The sequence below is a fragment of the Zalophus californianus genome, chromosome 17 (assembly GCF_009762305.2).
Source record: "Zalophus californianus isolate mZalCal1 chromosome 17, mZalCal1.pri.v2, whole genome shotgun sequence".
Lineage (NCBI taxonomy): Eukaryota > Metazoa > Chordata > Mammalia > Carnivora > Otariidae > Zalophus > Zalophus californianus.
In genome coordinates, this window is record NC_045611.1 from 18,019,945 (window position 1) to 18,038,440 (window position 18,496).

General features: G+C 42.1%; 1 protein-coding gene and 1 non-coding gene across 5 annotated transcripts in view; one reads left to right on the plus strand and one right to left on the minus strand.

Moving 5' to 3' along the window:
• Window positions 1-18,496, minus strand: part of DUS2 (dihydrouridine synthase 2) — a 51,259-nt gene that overhangs the window by 24,559 nt on the left and 8,204 nt on the right. For all 4 annotated transcript variants that reach the window (XR_003524281.1, XM_027619844.2, XM_027619843.2 and 1 more), the window contains 2 exons: window positions 16,208-16,350; window positions 1,276-1,321 (listed from right to left, as the gene is read on the minus strand). Coding sequence is in view for 3 of the 4 variants with exons in the window: in XM_027619844.2 (XP_027475645.1) it covers window positions 1,276-1,321; window positions 16,208-16,333 (172 nt within the window). In the remaining variant the exon portion in view is untranslated. The remainder of the gene's footprint in view (window positions 1-1,275; window positions 1,322-16,207; window positions 16,351-18,496) is intronic.
• Window positions 799-935, plus strand: LOC113936806. Its single transcript, XR_003524371.1, has one exon. It is a non-coding gene; the product is annotated as a U4 spliceosomal RNA (small nuclear RNA).

The following is an 18,496-nucleotide window of genomic DNA, read 5'->3' on the forward strand; positions in this document are numbered from 1 at the left end:
TTATTTTGAAAAATAAATGAGATCTTTCATACACGTAAAGCACTTCCATAAATGGAAGCTGTTATTATCAACCCAGCACTAAACAGATTAGAAGATTAAAAAGGTAGGGTCCAAGTGGTGACATGTTGGGAGAGGCAATGGAAGTGAATTCCAACAGCACAGGCTCATGACTAGCAGGCGGAAGTCTGAGAGAAGAACCACAAAAACCTAGTGTGTTTATACTACAGCTTTATTTATAACAGCAAAATATTAGAAACCGCAGTAAAGCACTGATGAAATCAATTCTGACATAGCTACCTATAGATACCAACATGGGAAAAGATCATAGTACAAAAAGTCAGGGGCAAAATATGCAGAGCATGATCCCAAGGGAGGGCATACACAGAAACATGCTCTATTTTTATATACATGCTTTACTAAATGTGTAAAAAATATGCATTATTCCTCTTAGTGATTACTTTTTCAAATATGGGATTATGGGGGATTTTCATCCTCTAGGGTTATATAAAGGGTCTGTGAAAATAAAATTTTCAGAACAAAAAAATATATATCTAAAACAATTAAAGACAAAATTGAGTCATAATTTCTGATGAACCGACATTAAGATTTCACAAATGTGTATACATTTCAAAAAACCTCAGACAATACCACAACTCTAATCAAAACAGAATCAGCCTCATCAATAAAGCACAAGCAAAACCACAATTTAGCACAACCACTTCTATTTGCAAAGTACTTACATGTACCTTATCTTATTTGATTCTCACTCCAACCCTATGATTTAAGTAAAGCAGGGGAAGCTTTGCGCAGTGGCAGTATCATAGCCAATGAGGTTTATCTGAGGCGCAATTATCGCTAATTGAAAACTAAGTAAAGCAGGGGTTTTGATTTTCATTTTAGAGCTGAAAAAATGGAGGCAGAGATGTCATATGACTTGCTCCAAGTCATACTGTTAGCAAGTGACAGAGCCAGGAACAATGTTGAAGCCATCGTGACCCCAAGGCTTTTAGGGGCACCCCTTCCCCACTACCAAACCTATCAATTTCTAAGCCAGCAAGCCTGTGGGTGGAAGGTATGTTCAGTCTATCTCACATTTGGCTCTTTGTTAGAGTCTCTGGGGAGTAGTGACTGTTGTCAAGGGGGCACATGATCCACAAAACCACACAGCCAGGCGCACGGGAAGGACACTGTCACCCCAGGCAAGGGCAGGGGTAGCTAGTGCTGCTTGGGCCTGACCAGGCACACACACAATCCTGGGACCAGAACCGCACTCACCATTGACAACTCTCTTGCACTGAAGCATCTTGAGGTCAATCAGCTCCTGCAGAGGAATCAGAGGGCACTTGTCAGTGCTGGTCATGTAGGTCCTGGGTACAGGGGCAGGGACCATCACTGGGAATCATTAATGGGGGGGTCACTTGGCCTATCACCCTACTACTAACAACAAATCATGGCTTTTGGGGAATGTAGTGCTGACCTCCCCGCCTAAGGCAAGCAGGAGCCTGAGTGATCTACCCTCAATCAGCTGCTCTTCCCAGGGACCTTGGAGATGTTGGGGGCCTAGAAAGGGTGAGCCACTCAGGAGCCAGAGAAAAGACAATAGCCCAGATTATGGACACCTGGACACGTTCCTCACCTACTAGTCTCAGTTCCAGTCCATCCCCTCAAAGAACCTACTATCTCATCCCTACGCAAACAGCAGACAGTGATGGGCTCCCAGGAAATGTCCAAGGACAAAAGTGGGACCAGTGAATAAAAGCAGAGGGAGGAAGATTTGAGACCAATTCTATAAGATTTTTCTAAATGTATTTATTTGAGAGAGAGAGAGATAAGGACAGAAAGCATGAGTTGGGGGGGGGGGGGAGGAGTAGGGAAAAGCAGGCTCTGCAAGGCTGGATCCCGAGACCTCGGGATCATGACCCAAGTTGAAGGCAAATGCTCAACCAACTGAGCCACGCCAGGCACCCCACGGTCAATTCTAGAACTCTTGTCCAACATGGATCACACTGTGGAAATAAAAGGGGCAAGCTCTTGAGCTCTGGACATTTTCAAACAGACTCAGGAAAGAAAGGAGAAAGAGGTGTCTTCCAAATCGGGATCATGAAAATGAAGGGAAAGCTCCTGTCTCCTGAAGGACTGAGATTCTCTGCCTCTTAGTAGGAGACAACTGTTCTGCTTTGTTCAGTGATCATTTCAAGAAATGTGTAAGAAAAATCACAAGAGCCATGTACCTGCCACACTGCCCAGAAGCTCATGCCCAGGGGTTCTGTGGGTCCAGAAAAATATAGGAAGAAACTCTGCCCCATATTGACTACCTATGAGCCTCAGCAAGTCCCAACTCCAGCCAAGTGGGCACAATAGTCTTTGCTCCCTCATGGGAGCATGGAGGGCTAACGTGGCCAACGGGCACCTATGGCATCCACAGGACTCCCCCCAGCATACTCATCATCCAGGACAGTACACACCGTAATGTTTCTGTGGCATTCAGGTCACCAAATACCTGATGTCCACCAGGTCTGGCCAAACAAATCACCACCACCAAGTAGTTATGGATACACGGTTGGCATCTAAGCCCCAAGAACCTGTGTGGTGTCCCAAGGGATGGACACAGCCCAACACAGAGCCCCTATAACCAGTGATCTTAGTTGCAGGGCCAAGCAAAAACGCAAGTGGAAAAGTGGGCAGCATTGAGTGGCCTGTGCTCATAAAAAGAAGCTCTGCAGCCAGGCTGAACTTCAGCTGGAAATGAGCAGGGTAAAGCAAGGCAAGCCCTTGCTGGGGCCTCCAGCTCTGCCAGCAGTAACTTGTCCTCCTTGGGATTCCCAAACCCCCCTCTGCCAAGTCATTTACTACTTCTTCAAATGCCAGTTACAGATACCCCTGAAATATCTTTACCATTAGACCATGAACCCCCTGAGGAGGATCCTGTGTCCACACAAGGGTAGGCTTTGAGGACCCAGGCCAGGTAACCTGAGCCCCAAGAAGAGGAGTTAAGGCAAAATGGCCCTTGAAATGTCTTATTTTCTTTTCAGTCTCCCCACCACACCAAAAAGCCTTTGGGGCCTGGATATCGTCTCATTCAATCTTCCAATCACTAGCATCTAGCACATTTCAAGGGCTCACTAAACATCTGCCAGAGCCACTTCAAGACCTAGCACGCAGCAGACATTCAACTGTTGAAGTGGAGAAATTAAATTGTCACCAATAAAACCACAAGTGTGTCTGCTCACCCACACACCCTCCACACCCCTGTTCATCAATTTTATTCATTTCAGTTAGTTCTGCGGGAATAAAATGGAACCTCACGGTTTTTTTCACTGTATTTCCTTAATTAGTGAAAACAAACATTGTTTTTCCAAGTGATAGAGCTTATGATCTGTGTATCTTCACAGCAAACTGCCTTTTACATCTATACAAGTTGTAGGAAAAAATCTATCCTTTGTCAAATTGGATACTGAGTTTTTCCATCTTAGTTATCACAAATACTTTTTTTTTTAAGATTTTATTTATTTATTTGACAGAGAGAGACACAGCAAGAGAGGGAACACAAGTAGGGGGAGTGGGAGAGGGAGAAGCAGGCTTCCCGCGGAGCAGGGAGCCCGATGCGGGACTCGATCCCAGAACCCTGGGATCATGACCCGAGCTGAAGGCAGCCGCTTAATGACTGAGCCACCCAGGCGCCCCACACAAATACTTTTCTTCTATCACTACTATTTCCTCAGTTTGTTTTTTTTTTACCTATACTCTTTTTTCTATTTTTAATCGAAGTATAGTTGACATATAATATTATGTTACTTTCAGGTGTACAACACAATGGTTCAACAATTCTATATGTTATGAAAAGCTCACCACAAGTTTAGTTACCATGTGTCACCATACACAGTTATTACATTATTATTGACTATATTCCCTAGGCTGTATTTTTCAACCCCATGACTTATTTATATTATAACTAGAAGTCTGTACCTCTTAATCCCCTTCACCTACTTCACCCATCCCCCAACCTCCTCCCCTCTGGCAACCACCAGTTTGTTCTCTGTATTGATGAGTTTGTTTCTCTTTTTTTATTGTTGTTTGGTTTATTTGCTTTGTTTTTTAGATTCCACAGGTAGTAACATCATACAGTATTTGTCTTTCTCTGTTGATTTATTTCAATTAGCATAATACCCTCTAGGTCTATCCATGTTGTCACAAACTTCAATTTTTTTTCAAGGTCAATAGAGAAATCAATTATATATATATATTTTTTTTTAAAGATTTTATTTATTTATTTGAGAGAGCGAGAATGAGAGAGAGAGAGAGCACATGAGAGGGGGGAGGGTCAAAGGGAGAAGCAGACTCCCTGCTGAGCAGGGAGCCCCATGTGGGACTCGATCCCGGGACTCCAGGATCATGACCTGAGCCGAAAGCAGTTGCTTAACCAACTGAGCCACCCAGGCGCCCTATATATATATATTTTTTAAGATTTTATTTATTTATTTGACAGAGAGAGACAGGAGAGAGGGAAACCAAGCAGGGGGAGCGGGAGAGGGAGAGCAGGCTTCCCGCGGAGGAGGGAGCTTGATGTGGGGCTCGATCCCAGGACCCTGGGATCATGACCTGAGCCGAAGGCAGATGCTTAACAGACTGAGCCCTACCTAGGTGCCCCCAGAAATCAATTATATTTTCATTGATATAAAGCAATATATCATTTAGAATAATAAGCAATAAACAATAAACAAGCAATAAACAATTGGAAAATAAAAGTAAAAACAATTCAATTTATCATATTTAAAATATGATATATTCAGGGATAAGTTTAACAAAAGATGTATAAGACTTGTACACTGAAAACTAGAAAACACTGCAGAGAGAAACTGAAGTTGAAATATATGGAGAGATATAACATGTTGATGGATTGGAAGACTCATTATTATTAAGATGTCAGTTATCTCCAAATTGTTCCTTAGTGTCTTTAGAAGAAAACACAGGAGGATAGCTTGACAACACTGAGAACATCTTGGTGAAACAGTACAAAATATTATTTTTATTATAAATCTTGACACTCAAGTATATATCTTTTTACTATTCTGTGTAACAATATAGGAAGTATGCATAAATCACTTGTGCTACAAACCAGACCATGATGACTGTCTCAAGGAAAAGCACCTGTACAATTATTTTAGTTGGGAACTGAAGGAAATACTTTTCTAAAAAAAAAATAGAACAGCACTTTTACTTGAAAGAATGCCTCGCAAACTATAGCAAATGAAACATATCTGGCAGACTTTTTTTTAAATCTTTTTAAAAATTTTTTTATTAACATATAATATATTACTTGTTTCAGGGGTACAGGTCTGTGATTCATCAGTCTTACACAATCCACAGCTCTCATCATAGCCCATGCCCTCCCCAATGTCCATCACCCAACCACCCCATCCCTCCCACCTCCCACCACTCCAGCGACCCTCAGTTTGTTTCCTGAGATTAAGAGTCTTTTACGGTTTGTCTCCCTCTCTGGTTTCGTCTTGTTTCATTTTTCCCTCCCTTCCCCTATTCCCCTATGATCCTCTGTCTTGTTTCTCAAAATCCTCATAGCAGTGAGATCGTATGACACTTATCTTTCTCTGACTGACTTATTTCGCTTAGCATAATACCCTCTAGTACCATCCATGTCGTTGTAAATGGCAAGATTCATTTTTGATGGCTGCATAATATTCCTCTGTGTGTGTGTGTGTGTGTGTGTGTGTGTGTGTGTGTGTGTGTGTGTGTGTGTACCACATCTTCTTTATCCACTCATCTGTTAATGGACATCTAGGCTTTTTTCATAGTTTAGCCAATTGTGGACACTGCTGCTATAAACACTGGGGTGCATGTGCCCCTTTGGATCACTACATTTGTATCTTTGAGGTAAATACCCAGTAGTGCAATTGCTGGGTCATAGGGTAGCTCTATTTTCATCTTTTTGAGGAACCTCTATGCTGTTTTCCAGAGTGACTGCACCAGCTTGCATTCCCACCAACAGTGTAGGAGACAAACATCAATTTCTATCATACATAAAATTCTATTTTTATAGAAGAGACCACCCTAACTTTGCCATGATCGGTGCCTTCTATTTCCTAAATATATCTCCATTATATAGTTAAGAATATAATCTTGGGGCGCCTGGGTGGCTCAGTTGGTTAAGCGACTGCCTTCGGCTCAGGTCATGATCCTGGAGTCCCAGGATCGAGTCCCGCATCGGGCTCCCTGCTCAGCGGGGAGCCTGCTTCTCCCTCTGACCCTCCCCCCCATGCTCTCTCTCTTTCTCTCTCTCAAATACATAAAATCTTAAAAAAAATTTAAAAAGCTAGGGGCGCTTGGGTGGCTCAGTCGTTAAGCGTCTGCCTTCGGCTCAGGTCATGATCCCAGGGTCCTGGGATTGAGCCCCACATCGGGCTCCCTGCTCGGCGGGAAGCCTGCTTCTCCCTCTCCCACTCCCGCTGCTTGTGTTCCCTCTCTCACTGTGTCTCTTTCTCTGTCAAATAAATAAATAAAATCTTAAAAAAAAATAGACAACCTTTAAAAAAAATTTAAAAAACTAATTTAGATTTTAGCTTAACTGAAAATTAAGGCCATTTGTAAGTCATTTTTTCTTCAAATGACTACCCAATTTTCTGAACAACATTTTATTTTGTTTCTATTTTATTTTACTTTATTTATTTATTTTATTTCAAAGTAGGCTCCATGCCCAATGTAGGGCTTGAACTCAAAAAACCCTGATATCAAGAGTCGCATGCTCTCCCAACTAAGCCTGCCAGTCACCCCATATCATTTAATTTTAAAATGCCTTAGGGGCACCTGGGTGACTCGGTCAGTTAAGCATCCAACCCTTGATCTCATCTCAGGTCTTGATCTCAGCTTAGGTCTTAATCTCAGGGTAGTGAGTCCAAGCCCTGCGTTGGGCCCCACCCAGCATGAAGCCTATAAATAAATAAATTAATTAATTAATAATAAACAAATAAACAAATAATAAATAAATAATAAACAAACAAATAATAAATAATAAACAAATAAACAAATAAACGATAGATAAATAAATAAATAAATAAATAAATAAATGCCTTATCGTGTATGGGCTTATTCTTTCTTGTCTGTCATGTGTTGTTTCTGTATCTGAAATATGCCTTGCCACCTTCATCTTCTCCATTCCTCTTGGCTTGCTGTCTCTGTCTGAGCTGATCATAACATTTATCCCCAGTTTATCACCAGTGCCTCTCCATGACACCTTTGTACGCCCAGCTCTGGTATATCCTGGTACTTTTTTTTCGTTTCTAGTTTGGTTGAAGGATCTTTGGTATATCCCTTATTTTCAGAAACACAAGTATACTCAGATTGAAAAACTACACAATTCCTCACCTCAAAAAAAAAAAAAAAATCAAAGCCAAAATGAATAATGGGAGGCCCTGAAGGATAAGAAGGGCAGAAGGGATAGAAAGAATACTTGGTTTTGGTTTTGGTTTTGTTTTGTTTTTTAAGATTTTGTTTATTTATTTGACAGAGAGAGAGCGAGCACAAGCAGGGGGAGTGGCAGAGGGAGAAGCAGGCTCCCCGCTGAGCAAGGAGCCCAACATGGGACTTGATCCCAGGACCCTAGGATTATGACTGGAGCAGAAGGCAGACACTCAACTGACTGAGCCACGCAGGTGCCCCTAGAAAGAATATTTGAAGAAATAGTGGCAGAAAATTTCCCAAATTTGATGAAAAACATTAACCCGTACATCTAAGAAGCTCAACAAACTCCTAGGAAAAAAACCTCAAAGACACCCACACCTACACACAAATAATCAAACTGCTGAAAACCAAAGACAAAGAGAATCTTGAAAACAGCAAGAGAGAAGTGACTTACCACATACAAGGGATCCTCGATAAGATTAACAACTGATTTCTCAGGGCGCCTGGGTGGCTCAGCCAGTTAAGCATCTGCCTTCGGCTCAGGTCATGATCCCAGGGTCCTGGGATCGAGCCTCGCATCGGGCTCCCTGCTCCGCAGGAAGCCTGCTTCTCCCTCTCCCACTCCCCCTGCTTGTGTTCCCTCTCTCGCTGTCTCTCTCTGTCAAATAAATAAATAAAATCTCTAAAAAATTAAAAAAAAATAACAACTGATCTCTCAAAAGAAATGATGAAGGCCAGAAGTAAACAAGGAGGCAAAGACTTGCACACTGAAAACTACAAAATATTGTTCAAAGAAATTAAAGGAGATCGAAATAAATGAAAAGACATCTTATGATCATGGATTGGAAGAATTAATATTGTTAAAATGGAAATATTCTCCAAACTGAGCTATAGATTCAACACAAACCCTATCAAAACCCTAGATGCTCTTTTTGCAGAAATTGATAAGCTGATCCTAAAATTCATATAGAAGTGCAAGGACACAGAGTAGACAAAACAATCTTGAAAAAGAAAAACAAACTTGGAACATTTATACTTCCTAATCTCAAAACCTACTCCCAAGCTACAATAATCAAGACTGTATGTTGGGGCACCTGGGTGGCTCAGTTGGTTAAGTGTCCAATTCTTTGATTTCAGCTCAGGTCATGATCTCACAGTCGTAAGATCAAGCCCCATGTCGGGCTCTGTGCTAGGCATGGAGTCTGCTTAAGATTCTCTCTCTCTCTCCCTCTTCCCCTCCCCTCCACTCTCTTCAGGCTCGCACTCTCCCTCAAAAAAAAAGACTGTGTGGTACTGTCTAAAGGATACAGACATAGGCCAGTGGAATAGAATTGAGAATCCAGATACAAACCAAAACATCTATAATCAACTGGTTTTTGACAAGAGTACCAAGATAATTTTGGGGGGAAAAATTATCTTTTCAATAAATAGTGCAAGAAAATGAATTTTGATGTGAGGTAGGCACCCTACCTCATATCACATACAAAAATTAACTGAAAATGCTTCCAAGACCTAAATGTAAGAGCCAAAACTATAAAATTCATAGAAGAAAATACAAATATAAGTCTTTGTGACCTTAGATTAGGCAATAATTTCTTAGAGAGGATACCAAAAGTAGAAACAACAAAAGAAAAAAATAAGATAAATTGGATCTCATCAAAATTTAAAAACTTCTGGGCACCTGGGTGGCTCAGTTGGTTAAGCGACTGCCTTCAGCTCAGGTCATGATCCAGCAGTCCCTGGATCGAGTCCCGCATTGGGCTCCCTGCTCGGCAGAGAGTCTGCTTCTCCCTCTGACCCTCCCCCCTCTCATGTGCTCTCTCTCTCATTCTCTCTGTCTCAACTAAATAAATTTTTAAAAAAATCTTAAAAAAAAAACAAAATTTAAAACTTCTATGTATCAAAGTATACTATCAATAAAGTGAAAAGAAAACTCACAGAATGGGAGAAAATATTTGCAAATCATCTATCTAATAAAGGTCTAGTATCCAGACTATACAAAGAACTCTTACAATTCTTAGAATAAAAAGACAAAAACCTGAGTAAAAAATGGGCATATTTATTAGACATTTCTCCAAAGAAGATATACAAATGGCCAATAAACAAGGAAAAGATGCTCAACTTCATTAATCATTAGGGAAATGCAAAAACCACTATGAGATACCACTTCATAGCCACTGGGATGGCCAAAATCAAAAAGACAAATAAGTGTTGGCAAAGTTGTGGAGAAACTGGAAACATCATACTGGTGAGAATGTAAAATTGTACAGCTGCTTCAGAAAACAGTCTGGCATTTTCTCAAACAGTTAAACACAGAGTTACGATATGATCTAGGAATTCTGCTCCTAGGTATATATACCCAAGAGGAATATACACAAATGTTCATAGCAGCATGGTTCATAATAGCCAAAAGGTAGAAATAATCCAAATATCCATCAGTTGAATGGATAACCAAATTGTGGTATACATACACAATTAATTATTAGTCAACCACTAAAAGGAACAAAGTACTGATACATGCAATGACATGGATGAACCTTAGGAATATTATGCTAAGTGAAAGAAACCAGGCATAAAAGACCATATAGTACGGTTCTATTTATATGAAATGTTTAAAACAGGCAAATTTATAGAAACAGAAAGTAGAATAGTGGTTTCCAAGGACTCAGGGAGGGAGAAATTGGGGAGGGATTGCTAACGGATATGAGGTTTCTTTTTGGTGTGACGAAAATGTTCAGCAGTTGATTGTGGTGATGGATGCACAATTCTATAAATATAACCAAAAGCCACTGAATTGTACAATTTGAATTGGTGAATTATATGGCATGTGTGAACCATATCTCAATAAAGGTGTTAAAAGGGGAGCCTGGCTGGCTTAGTCGGTAGAGCATGTGACTCTTAATCTCAGGGTTCTAAGTTCGAGCCCCATGTTGGAGGTAGAGATAATTTAATAATAAAATCTTTTTTTTTAAAGATTTTATTTATTTATTTGAGAGAGAGAAAGCATGAGTGGGGGGGGAGGGGCACAGTGAGAGGAAGAAGCAGACTCTCTGCTAAGCAGGGAACTAGCCACCAGGCTGGATCCCAGGACCCTAGGATCATGACCTAAGCTGAAGGCAGACACTTAACCAACTAAGCCGCCCAGGCGACCCTAAAAATAAAATCTTTAAAAAAAAATGTCAGGGCACCTGGGTGGCTCAGTCGTTAAGCGTCTGCCTTCAGCTCTGGTCATGATCCCAGGGTTCTGGGATCAAGCTCTGCATAGAGCTCCCTGCTCAGCGGGAAGCCTGCTTCTCCTTCTCCCACTCCCCCTGCTTGTGTTCCCTCTCTCACTGTGTCTCTCTCTGTCAAATAAATTAAAAAAAAAAAAAATTTAAAATAATAATAAAAAAAATTTTTTTAAATGTTAGGGCGCCTGGCCAGCTAAGTCAGTTAAGCATCTGTCTTCAGCTGATCTTCGTGATCCTGGGGTCCTGGGATGGAGCCCCACATCAGGCAGCAAGGAGTCTGCTTCACCTTCTGCCCCTCCCCCTGCTCATGCCTGCCCTCTCTCTCTCTCTTTGGCAAAAATAAATAAATAAAATCTTAAAAAAAATTTTTTTTAAATGTTAAAAAATGCTTAGAGGAACAATTTTGGGTCAACTGACAAAATTAGAACATGGAAGGTAGATTAAAAAAAGTATTATATCAATGTTAAGTTTACTGAAGATAATACCTATAACATAACTGTATAGAAGATACCTGTATCATAACTGTACAGAAGAATCATAACTTGATTCTGGGAAAATATCAATGAAGTACTTGAGAAGTAAATTATAATGTATGAAACTTATTCCAATAGTTAAGGAGAATGCATGAAACTAATGAAATACTGTGTGTCAACCGTACTTCAGCTTAAAAAATTAGTTAAGGGGGAGACTGGGTGGCTCAGTCGATTAAGCGTCTGCTTTCAGCTCAGGTCATGATCCTAGGGACCTGGGATAGAGCCCCGCATCAGGCTCCCTGCTCAGCGGGGAGTCTGCTTCTCCCTCTCCCTCTGCTGCTCCCCCCTGCTCGTGCTCTCTCTCTCTCTCTCTCTCTCAAAATAAATATATAAATAATCATTACAAAAAGTTTTTTAAAAAATTAATTAAGGAGAAAAATATATACATTAGATAGAACACAAATGATAAAACAAATCAAGCAAAAATGTTGACCATAGGTCAATCTGGGTATGGATGTTCTCTATTACTGCAACTTTTTAATAATTTTTTTCCCTTTTAAAAAAATGTGTTATTTTTTACTGAAGTACAGACATACAACTTTTCTATAAATTTGAATTCTTTTTTAAGTTTTAAGAAGTTACCCATTCTAGGCAAAGGACTTGAATAAAAATTTCTCCAAAGACGATACACCGATGGCCAACAAGCATATGAACATACTCAACATCACTAATCATCAGAGATATGCAAATTAAAACCACAATGAGCTATCACCTGTCACCCATTAGGATGGTTATTATTAAACAAAAGAAAGAAAGAAGGAAGGAAGGAAGGAAAGAAAGAAAGAAAGAAAGAAAGACAGAAAGAAAGTAAGAAAGAAAGAAAGAAAGAAAGAAAGAAAGAAAGAAAGAAAGAAAGAAAGAAAAGAGAGAGAAAGAAAGAAAGAAAGAGAAAGAAAGAAAGAAAGAGAAAGAAAGAAAGAAAAAAGAAAAGAACAAGTGTTAGCAAGGACATGGAGAAATTGTGCACTGTTGGTAGGATTGTAAAATGGTGCAAATGCTAGGGCAAATAGTACAGAGTTTCTTCCAAAAATTAAAAACAGAACTACCACCTGATCTAGCAATTCCACTTGTGGGTATATATATATATTCAAAAGAACTGAAAGCAAGGGGCGCCTGGGTGGCTCAGTCGTTAAGCGTCTGCCTTTGGCTCAGGTCATGATCCCAGGGTCCTGGGATCGAGCCCCACGTCGGGCTCCCCACTCAGCGGGAAGCCTGCTTCTCCCTCTCCCACTCCCCCTGCTTGTGTTCCCTCTCTCACTCTGTCTCTCTCTGTCAAATAAACAAATAAAATCTTTAAAAAAAAAAAAGAATTGAAAGCAAGATCTCAAAGAGATATTTGCATACTTATGTTCACAGCAGCACTATTCAAAATAACCAAGAGGTGGAAGCACCCAAATGTCTATCCACCAACGAATGTATAAACAGAATGGGGCAGATACATACAATGGACTATTATTCAGCCTACAAATGGAAGGAAATCCTGTCACATATTACAGCATGGATTAACCGTGAGGACATTATGCTAAGTGAAACAAGCCAGTCACAAAAAGACAAGTATCGCATGCTTCTACTTCTAGGAGGTATCTAAAGTAGTCAAATTCATAGAAACAGAAAATAGAAGAGTGGTTACCAGGGGGTGGAGAGATGGGGTAAGGAGGAGTTGTTTTATGGGTACAGAGTTTCAGTTGTGCAAGATGAAAAGATTCTATAGATCTGTTTCACAACTCAACACTACCAAAATGCACATTCAAAAATGGTTAAGATGGTAAATTTTATGTTATGTGTTTTTTTTACTACACACACACACAAATTTTAAGTATCCATTCTGGCAATCGGCCTCTTCAGAACACTGCCTCCTCCCTTGGTCTTGCTTAGAGAAAGGTTTAAGTCTAACAGGTAGATGTCCTCTCACAGTCTGGGCGACTGGAGTCCCCTTGTTTTTATAAAAAGGAATAAATAAGATCACATCTGAGGAACTCCTGGAAAACCCCTATCAATAAGGCAGAACTTAGTAGGGAATCACACTACTGCTCCCTTGACTTTTGCTGAGCTAGTTCATGCTTTCTTCACCTCCAGCTACTGAGAGCTTTGCAGAGCTTTTAAGGAGGTGCCTGGTATTTCCTAGACCCTATACTCTGGTCCTATGAGGTGGGTGGGATGGTTTAACTAAATCCACAGCTGGACCAACCACCTCACATGAACCCAGGAAGATCATCCGGGCAGCGGGCCTGCAGAGCAATGCTGGATCCACCAGGGGGCATCAGACACCATACTATGCCACATCCAGTACTTGGCCCAGTCCCCAGCCACCTGCTCATGCTAAGCAAGGGTCCACTGGCCAGCCTGCCTCTGCTCTCCACAGGGGTTAGGCCTGGGGGGAAGGCCTAGGTGTCCTCTGGCAGAGGCTGGTTTGTTTATAAGCCATACTGACTCTGCCAGAGTAAATGCCCGTCAAGCATGCCAAAGGGGGCATCACAAGCAAGAAAACAACAGCTAAGTTCTCTGGGACTTGCTTTTTGGTCCCTGTTCCTCACACTCTGAGTCCATGAGTCCTCGCAGTCCCTCACTGTCCCTGAGTCCTCACAGTCCTTCCTCCCAATCCTCTTCCAAATCCAAGAGGTTTTTCTGGAGGGCCAGGAGGGTGCTGGCTAAAAAAGGCTATACCTAACCCACAGCTGACTGCTTGGGGGCCTGAGTGGAGGCTCAAAGGATGAGCGACCAGATAAATAGAGCTCAGTGCACTACCACATTCCCCTGGGACTGGCCTCCGGACACAGGTTCCTCCCTGACTTGAGCACATTCTGGCAGCCTGGAAGGCTTATGGATGCCCAGCTCTCATTTCTTGGACCTCCTTGCCTCTATTTCAACAAACCCCTTAGAAGTCAGGTCCTTCACTTGTGACCCTAAACTCGGGAACCTCCCTTTCTGACTCCCACATCTGGACAACACATGCTCCCTCTCTCCCATTTCACCTTGCTAACTCCCTAGATGGCTCTGGCCCTGCCCAGCTGTAGATACTGGCAGGCCAATCCCAGCCATGAGCATCCCCCTGCCAGGTTTTGCAGCTCTCCTTCCCATAAAGCTGCAAACCAGCAATACTATGCAAACCTAGCTGCCAGGCAAATCTCCCAGTGCCCATTCCCCATAGGAACGGGGCCAAAATGCCCTCACTTTCTTTCCTCAGGTTCCCACCCCACTCCTGCCACCCTCATCACTAACAGAGGACTGGCTTCCCACATCTTGTCAAAAAGCCTCTCAGGCAAACTACCTTGGCTTTCCTGCCTTCCACGGTTCCCCCACTGCCCTCCCTGCCCTATCTTGGAGGCAGGCCCCACCACCTCATCTAGAATCCTGCCCCTCCAAGTCCAGGCCCTACCCACCCCACACTGATTTGCTGAATCTTCAGGCCTCCCCTCACGGTAAGTGCTCTCTCTTATGTTGCAAACATACAAGTCACCTAGGAACAACTCCCTTCACCCAGCTCCCTTCATCTCCCCTACTTGCGTGTACTCTTATCTTCCCTTCACCTCTTGAATTCCTGAGGGGTAGTGGGCAGCTCTGTTTCTACTTCCTCATTTGCTGCTCACTCCGCAATCCGTCACCCCCACAAGAGTTCACATCTCTGTGCCATGGCTGTCCTCCAATCATCTGATTTTCAAATCAAACACCTTTCTGGTCTTTTTGCAATTGGATTTCTCTGCATCATCCGTCACACTTGATAGACTTTGACTTTTGCCTTTCCTGACACACATTCTTCTTAATTTGCCTATTTCTCTCACACTCTTTTACTTTTTTTAAATTTTATTAAGTAGGTTCCACGCCCAATGTGGGGCTTGAACTCACAACCCCAAGATCAAGACTGAGCCAGCCACGTGCCCCACTCTTTTACTTTTCTATCATACATTACTTACCTGTCCCCCCACACACACACAAACACCCAGCAGGTTAGGGTCTTCCCAAGTTCCCTCTTAAGCTCACCCTTCGTTCTATACGTGGCCTTCTTTTTAATTAAAGTTTTTATTTTGAGATAATTGGAGGTTCACATGCAGTTGTAAGAATGTGAGCTCCTAGGGGCACCAGACTGGCTCAGCTGGTTAAGCGTCCAACTCTTGATCTCAGCTCATGTCTTGATCTGAGGGTCGTGAGTTCAAGCCCCACATCAGTCCCTATATATGGGTGTAGAGCCTACTTAAAAAAAAAATAAAAAGAGCTCTTAAGTACTGTTTGCCCAACTTCCCCAATGGTAACATCTTACAAAACTATAGTATAACATCACAACCAGGATACTGACACTGATACAGTTAAGTCACAGAACAGTCCCATCACCACCAGGATTCCTTGGGCTGCCCTGCTATATAGCCACAGTCCCCATCCCATCACCAGTGCCATTTAAAGATAGAAATATATGAAGCACTTGAGTAGCTTCTTCTTCAACTTCTCACACACACTAGGGAGACATATCGGGACTGAGGACAGGGGGAAGTTCTCCAGATAATTCTGTTATATGCCCAGCTGAGAAACACTGCTCACACCTCCACACTCTCCAATATCAGCTACTTCTGTAATGCTGTTTTTCCTAGAAAATGCTTTTTAAACCTGGGTCTGAAGTCACACTATTCTCCAGAGCAGCCAGGACGTAGGCAACCCACTAGCTACTACCACCAGAAAATCCTGTGGCTCCCAAAACCAACCCCACCCAGCTTCCCTGGTCCTTTTCCTCCTCTTTCTAACCTTGAGTTCATTCACGCACTGAATGTCTATTAACTCCTACAGAGGCGAGGGCGGTGACCTGACATGACACTCATCTAACCACCCAGCCCAGGGATCCCACAATACCTCTGTGCTGCCCAGGCTCCTGGCCCTGAAGGACCCAGAGAACTCACAAGTGCCATGTTTGTCTCCCGCTGCCTTCAGGGAGTGCCTGTGAAGTGAGCGCCCATTTTGCTCCCCACAGACTCTTGACCACTCCCACCCACAGATAAGGAGCTTGCGCTGGTGGAAAGCCTCCTGGGAAAATCAGGAGCTTCTTACCTCACAGTACACAATGTCCGCTCCATAGTCCAGGGCCAGCAGCCGCATGGGGAGGGTGCCTACCCGAACCATAGGGGCTAAGATGAGTTTGTTGTGGTAGCACAATGAGAGGGTGTGCTCGATCATTCTTCCTCTGCTAAAGCCTGCAGGAAGGGAAAACAAGAGTAAGAAATCCAAATAAAGAAAATCTCTTCTGTTATCCAGGGCAGGCTTTTCTTCTTCTTCCCAACACATAGGACTTTGTTCCCCTTTTCTCTGATCATAAAAATCACGCATGCTTATTTATTTACCTAAAGAATATTTAGTAGTGCCTAGTCTGGGCCAGTCACTGTCCTAGTCTTTGGGGATATAATAGAGAACAAAACAGACAAAAATTCCTGCTCTGATAGAGCTTTTATTCTAGTAGCGGAACAAAGGCAAAAAAAATAATACATAACAAATAAATTATTTAGTATGTTGGAAAATTGGTAATGCTACAGAGTAAAAAATAGCATGGATAAAGGAAATTGAAAACACTGGAGCTGGGTAAAAATTTTTTTCCATTTTATTGAGATGTGATTGACATATAATGTATTAATTTAAGGTGTACAAACATAGTGATTTGATATACATATATGCTAGAAAATGATTACCACAATAAGTTAACATCTATCACCTCACATATTAATAAATTTTTTTCGGGGCGCCTGGGTGGCTCAGTTGGTTGAGCGACTGCCTTCGGCTCAGGTCATGATCTCAGGGTCCTGGGATCGAGCCCCGCATCGGGCTCCCTGCTCCATGGGAAGCCTGCTTCTCCCTCTCCCACTCCCCCTGCTTGTGTTCCCTCTCTCGCTATCTCTCTCTGTCAAATAAATAAATAAAATCTTTAAAAATAAATAAATAAATAAATAATTTTTTTTCTTGTGATGAGAAGTTTTAGGATCTACTCTTAGCAGGGTGCCTGGGTGGCTCCGGGCTCTGCACTCAGCTCGTAGTCTGTCTGGGATTCTTTCCCCCTCTGCTCCTCCCCATGCTCTCACTTTCTCTCTCTCTCAAATAAATAAATAAATAAATAAAATCTTAAAAAAAAATATCCACTCTAGGGGCACCTGGGTGGCTCAGTCAATTAAGCGTCTGCCTTCGGCTCAGGTTATGATCCCGGGCTTCTCCCTCTCCCTCTGCCCCTCCTTCCCGCTATTCTTTCTCTCTCTCTCAAATGAATAAATCTTTAAAAAAAAAATCTACTCTTAGCAACTTTCAAATACATGATTTTGTCAACTATAGTTGCTATGCTATACATTACATCCCCAGAACATATTTATCTTCTAACTGGAAGTTCCTATCTTTTTTTCTTTTTTTTCTTAGAGAAAGAGAAAGAGAAGGGGGCGGGGAGGTGAGGAGGAAGAGGGACAAGCCGACTCCATGCTGAGCACAGAGCCCCACACAGGGCTCGATCCCACGACCCTGAGACCACGACCTGAGCCGAAATCAAGAGTCAGACATTTAACCGACTGAGCCACCCAGGCGCCCCAGAAGTTCGTATCTTTTTACCACCTTCATCCATATAACTCCATTCTCCCAGCAAGAAAAATATAAATAAATGGTACTTTAACATTTTATAGTAAAATATAAAAATATTTATATGAAATATTTACATTAAAATATAAAATTTTAAATAGGGAAACAAAGATAGGCTTCAATGGGAAGATAACATTCGAGCTAAGACTTGAGTTAGCCAAGTTGGTATCTAATGGAAGAATACACAGCAGAAGAAACAGCCAGTGCAAAGGCCCTATGGCAGGAGCTTGCCTGGTGTGTTAGAGGAACAGCAAGGAGGCCAATGTGGTTGGAACACAGAAGAGAGAATAATGAAAGTCAGATACACGATGTCACAGCAGTAAGCAGATAGGACACAGTGGTCAGATCCCATACGGCCTTACAGGACACTCTATGGACTTTCTTAGCTCTTCACGAAAAAGAAGCCAGTAAAGGGTTTTAAGCAGAGGAGTAGCATGACTGAACATGTTTTCTCATGATCACAGTGATTGCTATATAAAAAGGAGTCTGCTGGGGGCCAGAGTAAACACAGGAAGACTGGGTACAAGGCTCTTTGGTAACCAACATAAAAGCTGATGGTGGCTCAGGCCAGGGAGCTGGTAGTAGAGGTGGTGAGAAGTGATCACATCCTAATTATACTTTGAAGGTAGAGCCAACAGGGGTAAAAAGAGAAAAAAAAAAGAAATCAAAATCCCATATCCCAGAGAGAACTGTTAATATTAATTTATTTATTCTAAGCAAATATGGACCCCT